This window comes from Tachysurus vachellii, chromosome 24 (genome assembly GCF_030014155.1).
Source record: "Tachysurus vachellii isolate PV-2020 chromosome 24, HZAU_Pvac_v1, whole genome shotgun sequence".
NCBI classification, from domain to species: domain Eukaryota; kingdom Metazoa; phylum Chordata; class Actinopteri; order Siluriformes; family Bagridae; genus Tachysurus; species Tachysurus vachellii.
In genome coordinates this window covers 9,531,629-9,552,955 of record NC_083483.1, presented here as the reverse complement: position 1 = coordinate 9,552,955, position 21,327 = coordinate 9,531,629, and the positions used below count along the sequence as shown (strand labels likewise).

The 21,327-nt window shown below is 37.8% G+C and overlaps 3 protein-coding genes across 5 annotated transcripts in view; 1 reads left to right on the top strand and 2 right to left on the bottom strand.

Moving 5' to 3' along the window:
* Positions 1–6,449, bottom strand: part of pknox1.2 (pbx/knotted 1 homeobox 1.2) — a 16,812-nt gene extending 10,363 nt beyond the window's left edge. For both annotated transcript variants that reach the window (XM_060859911.1, XM_060859912.1), the window contains exons 1-2: positions 6,364–6,449; positions 4,994–5,100 (exon numbers count right to left, since the gene is read on the bottom strand). In XM_060859911.1, coding sequence (XP_060715894.1) covers positions 4,994–5,047 — 54 coding nt within the window. In that variant the 5' untranslated portion in view covers positions 5,048–5,100; positions 6,364–6,449. The remainder of the gene's footprint in view (positions 1–4,993; positions 5,101–6,363) is intronic.
* The window catches only part of cbr1 (carbonyl reductase 1), a 72,851-nt gene continuing 57,733 nt past the window's right edge, over positions 6,210–21,327 (top strand). Inside the window, exon 1 of the mRNA XM_060859915.1 lies at positions 6,210–6,214. The gene's annotated coding sequence lies outside the window, so the exon portion shown is untranslated. The remainder of the gene's footprint in view (positions 6,215–21,327) is intronic.
* itsn1 (intersectin 1 (SH3 domain protein)) overlaps positions 12,666–21,327 on the bottom strand; it is a 47,435-nt gene continuing 38,773 nt past the window's right edge. For both annotated transcript variants that reach the window (XM_060859908.1, XM_060859909.1), the window contains exons 30-39: positions 20,864–20,970; positions 20,464–20,647; positions 20,222–20,320; positions 19,823–19,990; positions 19,493–19,705; positions 19,117–19,238; positions 18,149–18,231; positions 17,327–17,410; positions 16,879–17,052; positions 12,666–15,569 (exon numbers count right to left, since the gene is read on the bottom strand). In XM_060859908.1, the coding sequence (XP_060715891.1) occupies positions 15,421–15,569; positions 16,879–17,052; positions 17,327–17,410; positions 18,149–18,231; positions 19,117–19,238; positions 19,493–19,705; positions 19,823–19,990; positions 20,222–20,320; positions 20,464–20,647; positions 20,864–20,970 (1,383 nt within the window). In that variant the 3' untranslated portion in view covers positions 12,666–15,420. The remainder of the gene's footprint in view (positions 15,570–16,878; positions 17,053–17,326; positions 17,411–18,148; positions 18,232–19,116; positions 19,239–19,492; positions 19,706–19,822; positions 19,991–20,221; positions 20,321–20,463; positions 20,648–20,863; positions 20,971–21,327) is intronic.

Below are 21,327 nucleotides of genomic sequence, written 5' to 3'. Positions count from 1 at the left end.
GAGAGAGAGAGAGAGAGAGAGAGAGAGAGAGAGAGAGGGAGAGAAAAAGAGGAGATATGGGACAAATTCAAATTTATTACTGCCCTGGATGACGTGGGTTGATGCTAGCAGGAGAAAAAGGCAGAACAAAAGTGGGTGCTTATGTTCAAGGATAAGAGCCTAAGGGGGACATGAGCTTTACAAAAACACACACAGACACACGCACAGACAGACGCACAGACACACGCACAGACACACGCACAGACACACGCACAGAGACACGCACAGACAAATCTATTTATCCAATTATATAGTTAAGGATTAAGGATCTTGGTATCTGTAGGGTCCGACTGTTCAGTTTTTTTCCAATCTGAACTCACAACCTTGTGGTCACTTGTGTAGAACGGTAACCACTGAGCCTTTTGTGCTTTTATGCATCCAATTCCTGGCAAATTTGTTATTGTTTGACAATTTTTGTTATTAACCTAATTGTTATATAATGATAAAACATCTTTTTTATTGTCATGTATGTACATGTGCGAATTTGTGCGAATCTACACTCGTCTGTCTCATTTGTGTTAAAAGTTTAATTAAACTTTCCCGTTTTAATGGATGGTTAATTAAGAAATATTAAAGAATTTGATATATATGTAACCTCATATTTCTAATCCAAAGAATCAGACTTGTTCTTCCAAGAGAGTGAGAGTGAACAAAATTTTTTGATTTTTTTAAATAAATGTGCCTTAATCATTTGGATGCTCACTGCTTCTGTTGAGAACGATATAGCAATAAATATTTTCTCTTATTTTTCCAGAAATCTTATTGCATGTAAAATGTACACATTTGTTTATTTTTTTAAGAAGGGTGCCAATAATTCTGGAGGGCACCGTAGCTCTGAGGGCCTCTTTGGGTTGGGACACTCACATGATGTTTGCAGTCAGTGCATGAATAATCTGGAGGATAAAAATCTAAACATAAATATAAGACAGTAGAAAATTCACAGCAAAAATTCAAGCATATTAAATAAATATCGTCTAAATAAATAAATTAATTAATAAATAAGTATAATCACAGGGTCATGAATGAAAAGCTGCTTTGTTGTGTACAGTTACACGGGATGACAACCGAGAACGGACCTTTTCAAAGCAAGCTTTTTTTATTTCCTCGATTGTGATCTGGCAAATGGCAGATAAGGCTTTTTCCTACAGTGTTAAATTTCACTTAATATCTGAAAAACAGGCACAAGCAGCTATGCATCACCTTAGGACACTAATTTAATAGTCTTAATTTGAATGATTATCTAAAATAAAAATACTGTTTTGTGTGAAATCAACAAGGCTTAGTAATTTAGTAATCTTAGTAATTCAGTCTTATAGCACAATGTGTTACACGTGGTGTATACATAATACGTTCGTCTGTAATAATACAAGTGAAATATTAAGTGTTTGTCGTGATTAGTATCTACACTCAACAATCACTTTATTAGATACACCTGTTTAGTCATGTAATTATCACATGGCAGAAGCACAATGCATAATAATAATAATAATAATAATAATAATAATAATAATAATAATAATATGTTTAATTTATATAGCGCCTTTCCCAAGCTCAAGGACGCTTTACAAGGTACATAGTGTAACATACATTTTCGTCGGACATTTGCCCAGGACAAAGGATCATACATATATACACACATACATATTCGTCGGACATTTGCCCGGGACGAAGGATCACATGCAGCTGCATGAGATAATAGCAGAAGACAGGACTATACACAAAAACATACAGTACAAGGGATAGGACTCTACATAGTACACGATACATACACCACATTTCAGAAGAATTAAGGACTCCTAATACATATGCATTTACTGATAGTGAAGGTTGAAAAGGTGGGTCTTAAGCCTTGATTTAAATTCAGACAGAGTGGTGATGGTTCTGAGTGCAATGGGTAGGGAGTTCCATAAACAACATCAGGTCTTTTTCCAGTCTGTTTCTAAACTGTCCAGTATAGTGAGCACTATAGCCTTGGAGGCCTGTTCCTGACTGACAGGAGTAGAACATTATTTGGTCCTTTGCTGCTTTGTCCATCCACATCAAGGTTCTTCTGAGATGCTTTTCTGCTCACCGTGGTTGTAAAGAATTATAATTTGAGCTATCATAGTCTTAATATCAACTCAAACCGTCTGGCTATCGCCTTCTGATGTGTCAGTTCCACACCCGGCACTGCTGCTCATTGGATGTTTTTTGTTTTGCACACAACTCTATGTGAATACTAGAGACTGTTTTGTATGTAAATTAAGGAAATCAGCAGTTTCTGAAATATTCAACCTACGCCACAGTCAAAGTCACTGAGATGACATTTTCTCTCTAATTCAGGTGTTTGATTTGAACACTAACTGAAGCTCTTGACCTGTATCTGTAGGATTATATGCATTGTGCTTCTCTCACATAATTAACTGATCGGATAAATGTGTCTATGTACACATAATCTAGCTCTACACAGGTTTCAGTAACATTTGAGGAATTAAATGCTAATTTTAAAGGTATTTGTCTCTCATAGTACAGGAGTTTCTGTACGTGTACCTTTTCATAAGTGCCCGTAAAGCTCTTTGTGGATTATTTAATCCCCTGTCAAAATCACAAGTTCTCAAACAAGTTAGATTCATCTAAACACGTCTTCCTAAAATGTGCTTGCTCTAGCATCCTCGTTTATTTTTTTGCACAGCGTGACACATTTGCTCGATCATAATCTTCAATAAAAACATGGAGAAATCACACTCTCACTCTGTCTGTCTTTGTCTCTCACATAAACTCAGACCCATGTGATTGAAGCCATGTGACACGGAGTAACAATGGCTTTTATTGAAAGAAGAGTTATAAGTACTGTTTTGTGAGTGGTGATAAATCTCGGGTTAGTCTTGCGTGTCCTGAATGACCCCCCACCCCCCCAATCACCGACAACAGTGGTCGGTTTTCTGCCATTCCCAGAAATCTCATAATTAATGCCCTGACAGTATTTCCAAGAATCTCTGAATATGAAAAAAAAATATCAGGGGGGAATTTATTCAAGTAAACAAGGACGCCTGAAGCTAATTTTCCATATCATATAAAAAGTACGCTCTCTCATGTCATCCAGTGTACATAAAGACTTGTCTGGTTGATACGTGGAGTCGTTTATTGTTTTTTTTCTCATGTGAAGACCACCTAATTTAATGCATTTTCAGCATTTCTATTGGAACATGAATATTAGACAAAAGCTACACAGCAAAATCATGTTGTGACGTCATGTTGCTACACACTAGCATTGCATTCATCTCTTGATAAAAGATTCATCTTGCATCCTCACCAGGAAAAGAAAATCTAATCACATTATTACAATTATGTTTCATATTGACTACAAGGTTTTGCCAACAGCATGCTAAATTGTTTTGTTTTGTACCGATCACCTAAAACATTATAACCCATCTCAAGGCATATTGGCCAGGTTTATCATTAAGTCCTAATGTCAATCACAGCTGAGCTGGTCATAGAGTTATTTCTTATATCAACCATAAACTCTGGTATAATATTCTCAGTCGATATTAGGAACATGGTCTTTGTAACTGCTTTTAAATCCAGATTAAAGATCTACTTGTTCAAACCGGCTTATTCATAGTCCCTGACATTTTGGAGATTATATATTCATTCATTCATTCATTCATTCATTCATTTATTTTCTACCGCTTATCCGAACTACCTCGGGTCACGGGGAGCCTGTGCCTATCTCAGGCGTCATCGGGCATCAAGGCAGGATACACCCTGGACGTAGTGCCAACCCGTCGCAGGGCACACACACACTCTCATTCACTCACGCAATCACACACTACGGACAATTTTCCAGAGATGCCAATCAACCTACCATGCATGTCTTTAGACCGGGGAGGAAACCGAGGTACCTGGAGGAAACCCCCGAGGCACGGGGAGAACATGCAAACTCCACACACACAAGGCGGAGGCGGGAATCAAACCCCCAACCCTGGAGGTGTGAGGTGAATGTGCTAACCACTAAGCCACCGTGCCCCCATTATATATACAGAGTATTTAAATTTTAGTTAAATAGACTTTAGATGTCTCACTGATTATAGGTTGTTTTATTCATGTTGTTATTTATTAAAAGTTGTAAAAAAAAAATTGACTAACTTCGGGCAACATGGTGGTGAAGCGGTGGGTAGAGATGTCACCTCACAGCTTTGATCCTGAGCTCAGATTCATTTTTAGTACTTTGGATTCATTTTGTGTAGTTTATTTACATTTCTGGCAGACACCCTTATCCAGAGCGACTTACAACTGAGCAATTGAGAGTGAAGGGCCTTGCTCAGGGGCCCAGCAGTGGCAGATTGGTGGCCCTGGGATTCAAACTCATAGCCTTCCGTTCAGTAGTCTGACACCTTAACCACTAGGCTGCCACATCCCCTTTTTTATTTTTTATTTTTTGATTATTTCCATTTTCTCCCTGTTCCCATTTCAAAATGCTTCTGAATGCTTCTCATTCAGGCTGTACACCAGATCCCCCACAACTCTGACCAAGATAAAGATGAATCTTCAGATTTATTGAAGACGAATGAATCAAAGTACTTATACGTGTACTGATTCCTTATTTCGCTTTAAATGTATAGATTTATGTGATCAAGCATCACTGCGTTCACAGTACGATTTATTGTCTGCTTTGAACGCAGTTGTCGACGTTTGCTCTTCCTGTCACTGATAACTCACCAGAAATTGTTTCATATTAATTGTAACGCCATGTCCGAGGGATTATATTCCCTTCTTGGTATTATGTCAGTCTATGTAATGAAGGGAATAAAAACAAAGGCTATTTGACTTAAATAGTTTTATTCTTTGTTATTTTTTTATATAAATCTTTTATATAACGCTTTTAGAAATTAGGGGCTTAAAAGACTGCAAATATTATTATTATTTTTATTATTATTAGCTAGGGATGTGAGGATGGATCCACGTTGATCCTCACCTGTTGAGTCTCCTGAAACTCCTCCATGGACACCGACGATGGCGACGTCATCATAGTTACTGTTGCTACTGGCAACGCTGGAGCATTCTAACGCCAGACGTTCACAACTGGAGGCACACAGGAGTTCTCTCCATTATCCACATCAAATACGAGCTGTTTTTTTAACGGTTTCATCCATTCATTCGAGTCAATAAATTAATAAAAACTCATGGGACAAGGTTACATTACAGTTATCTTCATAATAAAGTGACAGGAGCTTAAAATACACGTCTAAATGTAGCACACAGTGTGCTTGTGAAACATAAGATGGGACAGTGAACTCATACAGAACCAAAGGGAGAAGATATAAGGGCTATTTTTATTTTATTTATTTATAAACCAACTGAAATCAATACAGAAACTAACAGTTTATGTGTTTATTTATATATATATATATAAACACTGCTACATTAGTCAGCCTTCACTGCATTAGCACAGTTAGCATAGCAGCTCTAAAGCCTTCAACCTTCGAAACTACTTTATTTATCGATGTTTTTACAAAAACTACATCCTTTAAACCGATAACAACGTAAACAAAAAAATATCTAAATATATATCGACTTAATATCAGATCAAAAAAAATCAACATCCGTGATGCGTTTATTTCCCTTTTTTCTTCTTCCGTAGCACCAGAGCCGCCATGTTTGTTCTGAGCGTGTTTACGGCGGTCAACGCGTACTTGCGTACTAAACAGTACGCAACAATACGCTCTACTCGCCCAGCTGCGTACTATTCTAGCGTACTGTTTAGTAGGCTAGTATGCGGCTTTGCATGTAGCGTTAAAAAAAAAGAAAAAAAAAATAGCAACTAATTTAGTTTTTTATTTTTAAATTTAAAAAAAAAAAGATTTAAATCTATCCAAGCGATTTCTATTAACGGGTTGTTAAGGAAAAAAATAAAAACAAATAAATAAAGATATTTTGAATTTTAAAGCGTAAATGAATAAAACATTTGCTAAAAAAGATTTGTAAACAAAATAAGATTCGGTTCTGTTCCTTTAACTGGAATAATAAAAGCCTGCCCCGTTGCCTATCAATCAAATCCAGGGACTGTGGAGTTTCCCTCCCTTACAGGCGAGCGCCGTTCGCACTTCCTTTACTAAAGATCATTTAATAAAAAAAAAAGCTGGGCCTTTTCGCTCGCTATGCTGTAGCACAGAAAACCCGCCATGGTGTTTTTCCGCCTAAATACGGGTGTAAAAAACAAACCCTCTGTACCCTTCTCCCTTCGGGCACGCGCCTTACTATGCACGCGCCTGGAGCATTTATAGCGAAGCCCAGATTGCCTGATTGATAGGGAGTAAAAAAAGAAGATTTTGAGTGACAGCTTACCTTAGTGCCAATCTTCGTCACAATGACAAGCGGCTGCAGCAATCGGGACCCGCAGTTGTTGCATTGCGTCACCACGTAAGGCACGCAGGCCGCTCAGCTCATGAATATTCATGAAGTAGGAGGAGACACTGCGGCTAGCGTAAAGGTTCTCGCCCCCCCTGAGAACTCACAGCATCCTGCAGGGAGTTTGGATTCTTAGAGATCACAAACCCGAGAGATGATAACGACTCCATCTGGTCTCGAGGACAACAATATCCTCATCGATATAACATTTATCAGACTGTATATTAATAATCACACCCACCGGTGTCACCAAGATGAGGATGAGGTTCCCCTTGGTGTCTGGTTCCTCTTAAATTTCCTAAGATCAGGTGACTCAGGTGACTGTGGCGAGGACCCTTAAGAGGAACCAGAGACCAAGGGGAACCTCAGACTTGCTCATTAGGGATAAATACAAAGACAAATTTAAATGTGTGTGTATTTATCCCTAATCAGAACGTCTGAGGTTCCCCTTTAAGTCTGGTTCCTCTCAAGGTTCCTCGCCACAGTCACCTGAGTCACCTCAGACTTGCTCATTGGGGAAAAATACAAACATATTTAAATAGATCTAATATTAATCATGAATATTTGTATTATATTAATCTTCATATTATTCTTTATAATAACCATTTGTTCTATGTTTATGTTCTGAAACATAAAAAAAGCTGCTTCGAGACATTTACAACTGTAAAAAGCACCATAGAAATAAATTAGAATTGAATTGAATGCTTTTTGAAAATAAATGCATTTAATTGAAAATTTTTAACAAACAAGTGTGTTAAGAGTGTTAGGATTCACCTTAATGTAATACAAATGTTAGCAGTTTCTTGAGTTTCTTTGCATTTTCACATCTTTTAAATCCTCTACAAAGGACTAGGAGTTTCTGTATGTATAGAGATAAGGTTCCTTCGTCGTATCTCTGTTACATTATTAACCAGGTTTCTTGAAACTTCATGACCACTTTCACTGCATCTGTTTAATACTTTAAAAAATATTTTTGTTGATTGTCGTCTTGTAAACTTCATGGAATTATTATTTTTGTCTAAACAGAGGTACGTCTTTCCTTTTTTAACCCAGAAATATAAAGGAAAAACTTTTTATTTAACTCCACATAGTCCAAAACAATACTGGATTTACACATAAAGACAGAAGAAAAACAAAAAAAAAATATATTGAATAGAGTCGCAATCAGATTTTTTAAAGATTGTTAAATAAATCAAAAAGGTATCAAAAGAATTTGTTCATTTGTTTTAATAAATTAAAAAAAATAATACTTCTTTGGAAATGCTGAGGCAGTTGATATTAATTTGGAGTAATTTTCATCCAGCACAGGCTCTGAGAAAAAGGGAAAAATAAATAAATAAATAAACACCATCAATAAACAAAATATTACAGTATTATATTATTTTAGTGCCACAAAAATGATTCCCACCCACCTGAGAACTTAAATTCTGGGAACGATAAAAGATCTCCATTACCATAAAGCCGTTGAAGCTTAGTGAACTCCTCCAAAATAAATGCTTTTTTATATTCTGGACCCACATCAAGCAGCCCATCACAAGCCCTGAGGCACATGGCAAAGGAACTGGCTGTTAAGAAAACTAAAGGAAGAATAGATGTACTGAAGCAAGAACACGTTGATCTTTTAGCATATGGTTAATATGAATGAGACAGAAAAGTGCAGGTGTGTTTTTCCAGTGCATGCAAACGTGGCTGTGCATACTCGCTCTCGGCACAGAATTCACGGATCTTATCTAGGAACAGCTTCTGTATTGTTAGGTCCAGTTGTGCTAGATGCGTGAATGAAATAAAAATGTACTTGGTTATTAAATAGTGCCATGTGAAACCAAAACCAAATGCTGACTTAAAAGAACAACAGTATGTAACACAGCAAGATTCCTGAACACTGTTAATCGAGTAAGAAGGCATAATAACAAAAATAAGAAGACCTGAGAACATACCAGAACCTTTCTAATGATCAGATCCATTAGATCACCCAACATGTTATTCTTAAATATGTGACATATACTGTACAATCAACATGCACAAAAAACTCTATTGTGTTAACATGCACTGAATGGACAGGATGGAGATGTGGATGTTTCTTGTGACAAATACAGAAAGAACCGAATATACACCAAGTAACAAAGACATAATAGTATGAAATGAATAACAACAGTATTTGCGGTTTTGCTAGTTAGCCTGCCAAATATTTCCTGTGACACAACGCAGCACCATTATTGTTGCAAGGTCTGCTTTGTGTAATTGATTAATTATTAATCAACATGTACTATAGTGTAAATATACTGGACCACAGAGAACACAAAAGATTTCAGATTACCGTCTGAAACATCCTGGACGCTGCGTTCTTCTTCTGCCCTTAGTTCATCTTCTGCTAATTCACCACAGGCTGGATCGGATCCCATTAAACTTTTGTTACCCCAGATGATGTTACTTTCAAAAACAGTCTCTGTTTTGACATCTAGACTCTTTTCTGTCGAGGCATTCTTTATTTTTGGCTGACTTGAGAAAACCGCAACTTCTTGAACTGCAGACTCTGCTGATATGGTAGGTTCTGTGAATGGAAGCCTGTATGCTGTTTCCCTAGAACCTATTTCTTCTTCTGGAGTAGGTTTATGACTGACAGTCTCATCTTTATAAGGGATCTGCAGGGAACATGTGTTGAAGGCATAGTCTTTAAATATGTCTTTAAAACTGGATTTAGTTCAATTTAATAGCTCCTTAGTTGCCAAAAGTGCCGAGGCAATTTTCTGGGTTTGAAATGTTTTTACTTTTAAGGCAGTTTGTTTAGACATTAAATCATTTACTTCAGAAACAATGACTGCTCCAATAGATGTTGCATTCTTGGGGGTATTAATGAGGTCTCTATCTCCAGAAGCATGAGTGGCTTCTATAAAATCATTTTTAGCAGGAAACAAGTCAGGGACAATGCCTGAAGGAGGAATCACTGTGTCAGCATTTGTAATGACACCAAAGTAAGTCTCAGAGGCAGGAGCAGGGCCAGTTTCAGGTACTGCATGACGAGTACATGTTATTTCACCAATGGCATTGCTGGAGATATAAGAACTTTCTCTCATTCCTTCTAATGAGTCATTGAACAATGTGAAGACAGGTTGAGACAAATCTGTTAAAGCAGATGCTTTGGTAGACAAGTTGTCTCGGGTGTCAGTAGGTTCAGGGACTGCCTCATAACTTTTATTTACACGTGTTCACTGTTGCAGTGACAGTGAGGGGAGATATGACTGAAAGTTAAGGCGTTGCTTTCTCAGCTTCTACAGTCTTGAAGTTTGCACGAACAGGACCAGTCGTGGCCATGGTCTTCGATACATTCTGTGAGGCAGCTTTCAAAGAAACATCTCCAATTACCAACTCCTGAATCTCTTTAGCCTTACTGGCTCTTTGCGGAAACAGATTGCCAATATCTGTTATTGTTTTGGGCTTCGCCTTCTCTAGAGTGAAGAGATCAGACAGACGTTAATGCATTAATTACTATCAACAATCCACTTGTCTCTAGAACACCATACACTTACTTATATCTGATTGGCTTCTTGGGATTAGCAACCCTGGTACTTAAAGTTACTATGCCTGGTGTTCTTCTTATAATAATGAATGAACATTCCACATGAAAACTCTAAAAATCACAGTACACAGGTGAGATAAACTGTATAGTCACACAGTACACAGGTGAGATAAACTGTATAGTCACACAGTACACGGGTGAGATAAACTGTATAGTCACACAGTACAGAGGTGAGATAAACTGTATAGTCACACAGTACACAGGTGAGATAAACTGTATAGTCACACAGTACACAGGTGAGATAAACTGTATAGTCACACAGTACACAGGTGAGATAAACTGTATAGTCACACAGTACACGGGTGAGATAAACTGTATAGTCACACAGTACACAGGTGAGATAAACTGTATAGTCACACAGTACACAGGTGAGATAAACTGTATAGTCACACAGTACACAGGTGAGATAAACTGTATAGTCACACAGTACACAGGTGAGATAAACTGTATAGTCACACAGTACACGGGTGAGATAAACTGTATAGTCACACAGCACACAGGTGAGATAAACTGTATAGTCACACAGTACACAGGTGAGATAAACTGTATAGTCACACAGTACACAGGTGAGATAAACTGTATAGTCACACAGTACACAGGTGAGATAAACTGTATAGTCACACAGTACACAGGTGAGATAAACTGTATAGTCACACAGTACACAGGTGAGATAATCTGTTTTTAAAGTCAACCTAGTTTTTCTCTGTTCAAATCACGCATTTAACATGAAGAGCTGATGCTCATATTATTGCCATTCATTCACATCTACACCACTGAAAAGCAACCTGTTTGGTTTCGATCACATGACTGATTTCTCAGTAATAAATCATCACTGCAGTTGTGTGTTTGAAGTTCTATCAAAGGTCAATAATGTCATCCTAGCCTCAAGACCTTTTGGCACGTTTGGACAGATTACAGAATCTAAACAATTATATCGGTACTATTAAAACATCACCACGCCATGTACGTTCCAATGGTTATGTAACGATTGTGCTTCTAAGGTAAAACCCATCCTATTATTGAGATCAATCATCTCTTTTTGTAACTGTCAGGAATTACTAGCATTTATTTTGCTAGTTTTTCTGGGATATAAACATTTTCTCTACAATCCTACCTACCATCCTATCAACATAATGTACCCCTGTGATGTCAGAACATCACATAACCAATCAGCACTAGTCTCTCAAAACACATCACAAATATTTTAATATTAATACAGTATATGTCACATACAGAATTATGGATGTTTCATTTAATCCAGAGGTGTCAGATTAACAAGAATTACATACCCAGCCCTGAAAACAGGAAACGTTTTTATGCTTTTGATGACAAAAGCGTCATGTTCATAAATTTGTCAGAAACTACGTTTAGGACGTTTAGACGACGAACTCTGTTATAGAGGACCACCATCTGTGTGCTCAGGATTAGTGAACTGCTGAACACTCTTTCATACCAAACCTAGGAACATCAAAACACAAAATAATCAAAACTGAATGATGATATATTAGTTGCAAATGAAAGACATAAAGGCATTATTTTATCATAACATCTAGTGCATCTCCGTCTACGTAGGTAGGGAGTAGAGAGGAATTTGGGATTTAACCACCAAAGTACAAGACTTGTAGCTCTGTTAACGACAATAAACCTACGTTTATTTACGTAGAATAATTTGATGTGCTGACTGATGGAGTTTTACAGTCAAGTTTTTTTACTCTTGCTAGTTAACAAACTTGGCAAGGCTCGTCATTTTCCCATTACATCATTTCCGGAAGCGTTTAATTCCTGTTAAACCAGACGATTAGTCAAATTTAACATTTTTTTTTAATGTACTGAAAATGACAATTAGCCTTCATATGTTTTTGGACTGGAGGAGGAAACTGGAGAACCTGGAGAAAACAGGTTAGAGGTTTGAATCCACCTGGAGATGTGAGATAACCTGCTAACTAATAAGCCCTTTTTCTTGAATATAACAAAACAAAATAAATAACACGTGTCATTCACCAAGAAACCACAAAATGAAAACTGATCTGTTCTCAAAAAATGGTTCTATTGTAGAACACTTAGTGTTACAAAGACCTGAATCTGGAGACTCCTTCCACAAATAGAGAATAGGTGTCAAATATAAAAGCTTCACCACGACGATTATGCGGATTATAAAGATTATAAACCTTTCATTAATGTGTTAAAAATCTATTTATTTTCAGTTTATGTGGCGCGTCTGCTATACTAGTCCCTTTGGATGATCCAATACTCTACAGTACAAATGTTAATATTTTATAAATGAACACGTGATTTGTCTTATAGACGGTGCTGCTGTCGGAGCTGCTGACAGTTAACATCAGATATGAATATTCAAAATCATCAAAATAAATCGTTCAATATCAAAACAAAATTTGACTTTGTTTAAGTTTTTCCAGAAAAGTTTTCACCACATCAAAGAAAATCAAAGGTTACTTAATTATCCCAAGTAAAAATAAGTTGCACATTAAATGCATTAAAAAAATCTTTATCACATCCTCAAGCCAGATTTGGGATTCTCTCAGTCTCTAGGGATATAACTCTCTCTCAGTCGTTATATTCCATGTGAACTTTTCGATTTCTCACACACAAGAAATAAGAACACAAAAATGATAAAGGTTTTAAATGAAACGCCACACAGTCGTTATTTCTTGGTCCAACTGAGCTTTAATTGCAACGTTTAAGACAATACACTGCTTCTACATTGATAACAATATGCTGTCATCAACATAATTATTCTTCAAGTTGTAATATATTATACTCCTTTCAAAGATTTAAACACAAACACATACTGTACTGTCAACTCATTGGGACTTGGTAAAAAATACAGGGAAAGAGCCTACAGGTTCATAATATACAGAGAGAGCTGGAGGGGGAGAGAGAGGGGGAGAGAGAGAGGGAGAGAGAGAGATGGATGAGACAGACAGATGCAAGGAGAGAAAGAGGTAAGAGGTAACCCTTCAATTTCCTCTTAACAAAACACACACACACACAAAATCTTCTCAGCTTAGTAATGCTACCATTCTCACCTGATCCACCCATCTATTCACTATTTACTTTCAAATCCCATTAATAATAATAATAATAATAATAATAATAATAATAATAATAATAATAATAATGAATGTAGAAATATATTCAGAAGAACTAAAGCTTTTTCTCTTTCTTTCTTTTTTCTTTTTATGAAACACAATGTGGGAGAAAATCTGTCCTGAACTCTTGAAAATACACCATTTATACACATCACTTCTATGTAATACAGCTGCCTGCATTCTGCTGCTTCGTACCACTATAGTCCATTTACAGCCCATAAAAAGGGAAAAAAGAAAGAAAAGAAAGCAGAAACATGTAAGCTATGAAACACACCCTTGTATTTCTCATCTTTACAAATATAATCCAATTACAGTGTTAACCTCTACCGCTACCGGAATGACTGGTTAAAAATAATATTTAAAAAAAAAAAAAAAAAAAAAACACATTAGTAATACAATTCATTATTTATAATAAATATTACTCAGTGTTAAATAGCTTACTTTATGTAGCCAAAAACCCATGAAAATTAAAAAAAAAAATTAAAATAAAAATAAATAGAAAATCACTGGCTCTGAATGTACAGCATTTCAGAAGTATTTGACACTATTAGAGAGGGAACAAGATAGTAAATAATGCTGTGTTAGCAATAAAAGCATTAAAATCCAGCAGTGTTTCTACAATAGATAAAAAAAACATCTTACACATTGTTAGGAATTAACTTCAGTCTTGGTCACTTTGTTAACCAAATGTTCACCGCCCATGTCACACATTTCACCGTCACACCTAGCACTCTGTAGGTCACTAACCACCAGAAGAACAAAAAAGGACCCGCCTAAAAAATATAAACCAATAAAATCTACACCTAGAGCCGGTTATCGATGTTTAAACATTACATCACATCATGATTGCGATCTTAATGACATCATCTCAAAACCAGCCTGCTGATTATGTGCCACCTTTTGGAGTACAAATTCGAAAGGATAAATAAAACAGCACAACATATCATTGCAAAATAAGACTGGAGTGTTCAGTTTTTTTCCCGCTGACAAACATCCCAAGACAGCAAAACTACAGATAAACAAACAAAAAGCAAAACAAAAAACAAACAAAAAACAAAACTATACACTATGTCTTTTTGTGGCTTTTTTGACGTGGCACATTGTTCCGTTTTGAACCATCTCAGTGATTTGAGATTCATTCTAGAACATACCTCTATCAGTCTAGAACCCAAGTCATCATTGAAAACTGAATCATTTTGAGGACACGATTGCTTCTAAAGGAAACCTTTAAGTCCTAGAACTGAACTTTCAATGCCAACTTTAAAGTAAATTACTATACAGTATTTTAATCGATATTTTTTAAGCTTGTACAGTTTAGCACAATCAGCCCATGTCATAAACCCAAAGTCGCTTTGGACAGCAAATCAATCATTTAGACAAATTTATTATTATTTTTCTATACCATATTTGAACTTCTGTGATGGTTAAAGGAATAATCCAGCATTTTACAACATAATATCTATCTATCTATCAAATCTGTAGTCCATATATCATTACCACAGTTTTGACGTTTCACTGTAGTGGAAAAAAAAAAATAAATGAATCTCATTCATAATGGGAGTCTAAGGGCAGCTGGTTTGTAATGGGTTTGTTATTTGCTTAAGATTAACGCTATGTTGAAACTCAACCAATGAAAGATTTCCCCACTAGATTGGGGATTTGCGATCACTCAGCTACGGGAGCATCGGTGAGTTTTGGCACCGATGTCAAGGTCTGGGCTGCCGTCTGAGCTTCGGTTCATCCCAAAGGTGTTCAGTAACTCTGAGCTGTCAAGTTTTATCTGTTCATTCCAAGTATTGTATTTGTGAACTACAAAAAAAATTCAAATAGCTTCTGTAATGATTTTCTCTCATGTCCGTTTTATCTGAAAACCTTAATTAGGCCCCAAAGTGAATACGTCATATATATAGTCACACATTTGACACCTTCAACAACTGCCCTTACACTTCCAATTAAAGTAAACAGAGTTTTCTTCTTTTTATCACTACAGAGAAATTCTCTGTGGAAGATTTACACACTCTGCTTGCATTGAGAAACACTGGAGTATCCCATTAATACTCTAGATATCAATTAACCGCAATGTGTTCAAGTGAAATAAAAAATAAAATAAAGAAAGTAAAAGATTGCTTAAGATTGTTACAGCTCACTCATGACATCCATCACCTTGTATTTCCTCTCTCTCTCACACACACACAGACACACACAGGGGCGTGTTTTAGAGTGGTGTGGGATTGTCACGTTAAGCTGGAAACACAGTACAGGAGAAAGTATGGAATCTAGAGTGGAGAAGGTCAAAGTTTACAAGGATCAGGGTTCGTCAAATAGCTGCAGGTCAAGTCTGACCACTATCTCTCCTGTGGGGACCTCGTGTAAGAGAAGCCTCTTAGTGATCGGACCTTTGGAGCCCTGATCTTTTTTAATGTCCGCCAGTCGAATCTCTGTCCTGCCCAGGAAATCTATAGACACACACAGAGAAAGGAAAAACGTTGAATTGAAGCATATGCCTATATTAATAATGTTAAAAAAAATAGCTCCAGTATCATCCTCAGTATTGTTATCAAATCAGTGAAAAAGAAAAAGATGGTGGCTTGGATATCGGATGCTGTAACAAATTCAAAGTCCGGGATTGGACTTGGGAAAGAAATTTAGTTTTGGAATTGGAAATATTTGCATACAAAAGACTTGAGTTTTGATTGATTGAAATTATAGTTGTGTATTTACAGTGTACAGAGTTTGAAGTGCTTCAGTTAAATTAAACATATCGTCGCTGTCAGACGGAATCCTCGTATCTCCAAAACCGTTATTTTTCAGGAAATTAAAAAAACGCCGTACCTTATCTGCAGTGCACAGGGTTTAGTCCGCGTTGCAGTGGATTGTCTTGCGCTAAATTCCTGTCCTCAGACAAGCATCAGAACTAGCGGGGGTCAAGATTTTTTTTTCTTTGAGCCCAGTGTTTTGAAGACATTTACCTCAGAAGACGTGTTGATTCGTTGCGACTCTTATTAAGGAGAAATATGCCGCGAAGCTCTCCCGTGGAGTGAGGAAGAGGTGGACAGTTGAAGAGTCCAATGGAGTTATGAGATTTGCGCTCAAGCTATTTTCAAGACTTTAGATTGGTTAATAACTTGTAAAAATAACAGACCCACGTGGGGACTGACCAATAGCATCGATATGTGAAAAAATATGAAATTGACCAAATTTGGACATACGAGGTTTCCGCCTGACAGCGACTATATTAAAGATTAGTCAACTTGAACAATATATACACACACACACACACAACTATAATAATATTGTAAGAGTACTTGAAATAAAAAGTGGTATTGTTACATCTCTAATAATACTGTGTAAGACTTTTAATGGTCTCTATATGCTCATTTACTCCAAGTCTCCATGTACCCTTAGATTAAAGCATAGAAAAATAAAAAAGATTTGGGGGGAAAAAAACAACTCGATGTGTCATTATTTTGTTGTAGAATGTAAGATAAACTGTAATCGCTGACACCTTGGCTTTCTTTGAGCTTTCTCTAAAGGAAAGACCTATACGTTTATAGGGTTATAATGTTCTGTCTGCGTCTTCTTTTAATTGCTCTGAACTACTTAAATTTGGGTAAAAAACTGGAAAAATCAGAGTGTTCTAAAAAAAACTTTGGACTGGCAGTAAAAGTTTATACTAAATTAATGCTGGATGATGTTTAAATGACTGAATCATTCGTTTGTGAAGCGTAGATATATTAGTATACAGTATATTTGTGTGTGGCTCACCATCAGGTGAGAATTGGTCCCTCTCGAACACAGTTACACACAACACGTCTTGTTCCAGGTCTTTGATGAAAAACTGGCAGTTTGAGTTCCATTTGGGGTTCAGTGTGTCCTGCATTGTCTTAGTGATGTGGCACTGTGATCCCATTGTCACCTCACAATATGGATTACTCTTACCTACACACACAAACAAAACATTACACAAAGAGTAACAAATCCTATACAATCATCATTACTCTAGTGTGTATATATGTATGTGTGTGTGTGTGTGTGTGTGTGTGTGTGTGTGTGTGTGTGTGAGAGAGAGAGAGAGAGCAGGAGTGGGAGAGGGAAAGGGAGAAAGAGAAGGAGAGTGAAGAGAAGAGAGAGGGAGAGAAAAGAATAGAGAGAGAGAGAGAGAGAGAGAGAGAGAGGGAGAGAAGAGAATAGAGATAGAGAGAGAGATTCCTACCATGAGAGCGGCAAGGTTTTAACTCAATTCCTTCCACGATGTTGACCATCAGCCTCCCGATGCCTGTAGCTCTCTGAGATCGCACTACACACACACACACACACACACACACACACACACACACACACATATATATACACACTAGAGTAATGATGATTGTATAGGATTTGTTACTCTTTGTGTAATGTTTTGTTTGTGTGTGAGAAATTTTTCCAGAAAGTGAAGTATTTCTCACAGAAAAGTATTGCAATTACACACGTTTTGATATATACGTGTTTATTTCCTTTAAAAAACAGACAAAAAAAAATCCGTGGACAAAGGAACATCTTTAAACATTTTTTATCTGCTTTCAGGTGTGATTTTTATATTGCCCACACCTGTTACTCGCCCCAGGTGAGTTTAAAGGAGCATCACGTGCTTGAAACAAACTTATTTATCCACAATTTTGAAAGGGTGCCAATAATTTTGTCCGGCCCATTTTTGGAGTTTTGGGTGAAATGATGTCAAATTTGCTTTTTCCTCTGTTTTTTTTTGGTGTTGTTTCAATGCACACAAAGGAAATAAACACGTGTATAGCAAAACGTGTAATTGCAATACTTTTCTGTGAGAAATACTTATATGTATATGTATACATGTCTACTGTAGACCTTCAAAGATCAGTCACTAAATTCATCCCAAGATTTGTTTGATTTATTTGTCAGTAAACAAAAATGAAACAGGCCCCTGGTTCAGAACTGTTGCTGTATTTACAGATACTGCTGTGTCCAGTCTCTGTGGTCCTGTTGTACTGGTTTATTTTTACACTAAAATAACGTAACTCACCCAGATAAGCCTTTTCTCTTTTCTTCTTTTCTGTCTCAATAAAGAGCTCTGAGGCAGCCTTGATCTTCTGCACCCATGCGGTCCTGACAAGAACAAGCCGATATCAGATCTGAACCCATTAGCACAGTACCATCAACAATAGATTTATCACTAAATATTTTCTTAGTGATATCCCAATACAAAAAAAGCTTTAATAGTAATGTCCGGTAAAATTACAGCAACAGAACCATGGGAGAAAACACCACCAAGCATGACAAACTTTGGCAGAATTCCATTTTGAGCTTTAACTTGGACTGAGACGGGGGCACGGTGGCTTAGTGGTTAGCACGTTCGCCTCACACCTCCAGGGTCGGGGTTCGATTCCCGCCTCCACCTTGTGTGTGTGGAGTTTGCATGTTCTCCCCGTGCCTCGGGGGTTTCCTCCGGGTACTCCGGTTTCCTCCCCCGGTCCAAAGACATGCATGGTAGGTTGATTGGCATCTCTGGAAAATTGTCCGTAGTGTGTGATTGTGTGAGTGAATGAGAGTGTGTGTGTGCCCTGTGATGGGTTGGCACTCCGTCCAGGGTGTATCCTGCCTTGATGCCCGATGACGCCTGAGATAGGCACAGGCTCCCCGTGACCCGAGGTAGTTCGGATAAGCGGTAGAAAATGAGTGAGTGAGAACTTGGACTGAGCCTGGATGTCTAATTGGATGTTATATACTGTAGTTCATAGTATGGAGCAGAAAGAGGTGATGAGAGGTGCAATGGGTGTGTGTGTGTGTGTGTGTGTGTGTGCGCATTAAGGTGTTGGGCTACCAAACGGAAGGTTGTGAGTTCGATCCCAGGTCCACCAAGCTGCCACTGTTGGGCCCCTGAGCAAGGCCCTTAAACCTCAATTGCTCAGTTGTACAAAAATAAGATAATGTAAGTCGCTCTTGATAAAGGCGTCTGCTAAATGCTGTAAATATAAATGTAAATGTGTATACCTCTCATTGATGCTCTCTGCCCGTATGGTGTACACCCTGTCTATGTGTGATATATGAAAGATGGGCTCGTCTCCAGACGGATCAGTCGGGAGCTTCACCAGAACCTCGTTCAGGAAGATGGGCTATAGAGACCAAACATAAGGTCAAGCACAGGCAAAGACAATCCATTACTATAGCAGGTTGTAAACTAGTAAACTAGTTTGTCTGGGTTGGGATCTACATTCAACATGGCAACTTCTACTTGGCAAAGCCATCACGTGATGAGCATTAGACTTCAGATTATAAAACGCTCTAATACTATTACAAAACATTAGCCGCTTTGCAGCAGCTTTTTCAAAGAACAACTGCATGGTACTGGCGAGATCCCAAACCGCACCGTTTTATACATGCGATACTGCAAGTGAGACTTGGCGCTGAACACTTTTTCGGAAGTCGAGGAGCCCAGCGGCCTGGTGACCTGCGTCAAGAGCAGGAAGTCATTGAACAGGAAGCCAAAGAGCTCCTTGTTGCTCTTGGCCTTGTAGAGCTTCCCACTGTGCAGGAACTTGCGAGGGCCCAAGCAGTTGGTCACCGAGTTGAATACAAGTTGCTGAAACAAAGAGTTTATTATAATTAAACTTTACATATGGACCAAATATATGTCTATCGGTACTTATTTCTTATTTCTAACATGATTTAACAGTTAACACTCTATGGCTTCACACACCTCAGACAGCCCCTCACACTGCACATGCGTTTGTATCCACTCTAAGCGGTCCGAGTTCTCCTTCTCACGCACACCCTCGTTCACCTGCGAGCAGAGCTCCTCGGCCTTCTCCAGAGCCTGCCGCAAGTGGCTGTGGTCTGGGTGGCTTTCCGGAGTGTTTTCCAGAATCTAATCAGGACCCGGAAACAAAGCGTAATACAGCATTACAAAAGTAGACACTGACCTAATGACAATGAGAGAAATTGTCCAGAAAGATTCTTTTTCAAACTGATAGCACAATTTGAAATGCAGTTATTTTGTAAATCGGGCACAAAGAACATTGCATAATAATGAAAACAATGGTTGGCAGATTGTGAGGTTTTTGGGCTCCCAGATCCTTGTGTGTGTGTATATACTTACATTTTTGATGATAAGAGGGTAGCGGGTGACTCTCTGCATGGGTTTGAGCAGGAAACTAGACAAAGGCATTCCTTTACAGCGAGGATCCATTGCCAACCTCTGGAACACATAGGCACATTTAAATATGGTGTTTTTACATCAGATGGCCAAAAAAGCCTCTTACCATAAGGCATCTGAATAACTTCTGCTCCCCCCCAAAAAAAATGAAAAGACAAGCCAGCCTTTAGACAGTTTGCTGTTACCTTGACAAAGTCCTTGAAGTCGGGTACCTCGTCCGTCTTCTGCTGGATGAGGGTAGCACCGTTGAGCTGACAGCTGCAGAAGCGAATGTAGGGCTGCATGTGAGGCAGCTGTGCTGTCAGTATGTCACCGATCATCTTCACAGGCATGCGCTCGCCCGACATCTTCTTTCTTACCCGCAATGCCCTGCAGGAGAGAGGAGAAATTCAGATCCGTCAGTATCTACTTGTCAATGTAAGTGAGTTTGACAAGAAACAAAAGCCTTGAAGGATGTTCAAGGATGTACATCATTGGGGTATCAGCAATAGAGAAGATACAGAATCCGGACGATGCACGTGGGAAATAAATAAATAAATAACCACACTCCTAGTGAGCCAGTGAATTTAAAATGCTGACGCATACTTGAGCAATTTGATGTTGCACATGATGAGCTCTTTCCAGTTGACAAAGATCATGGCCACCTCCTTCTCAGTCAGCAACTCCGACTCCAGCAGAGGCTTCTGGAAGGTCTGAGAGGGAAACAATCGAGGAACAATTACTGTAATGTGTGTCAGGAGCACATTTGGAAAAATGATTGAAAAAGGTATGGAAAAATGAAGAGAGACAAAAGTGAATGAATGGATGAAAAGGAGTAGAAGGGGAAGGAAGGAAGGAAAGAAAGAAAGAAAGAAAAAAAAGAGTGAAAGAAAGAAAGAAAAAAAAGAGTGAAAGAAAGAAAAAGAAAGAAAGAAAGAAAGAAAGAAAAAAAAGAGTGAAAGAAAGAAAGAAAGAAAGAAAGAAAGAAAGAAAAAAAGAGTGAAAGAAAGAAAGAAAGAAAGAAAAGAGTGAAAGAAAGAAAAAAAGAAAGAAAAAAAGAAAGAAAAAAG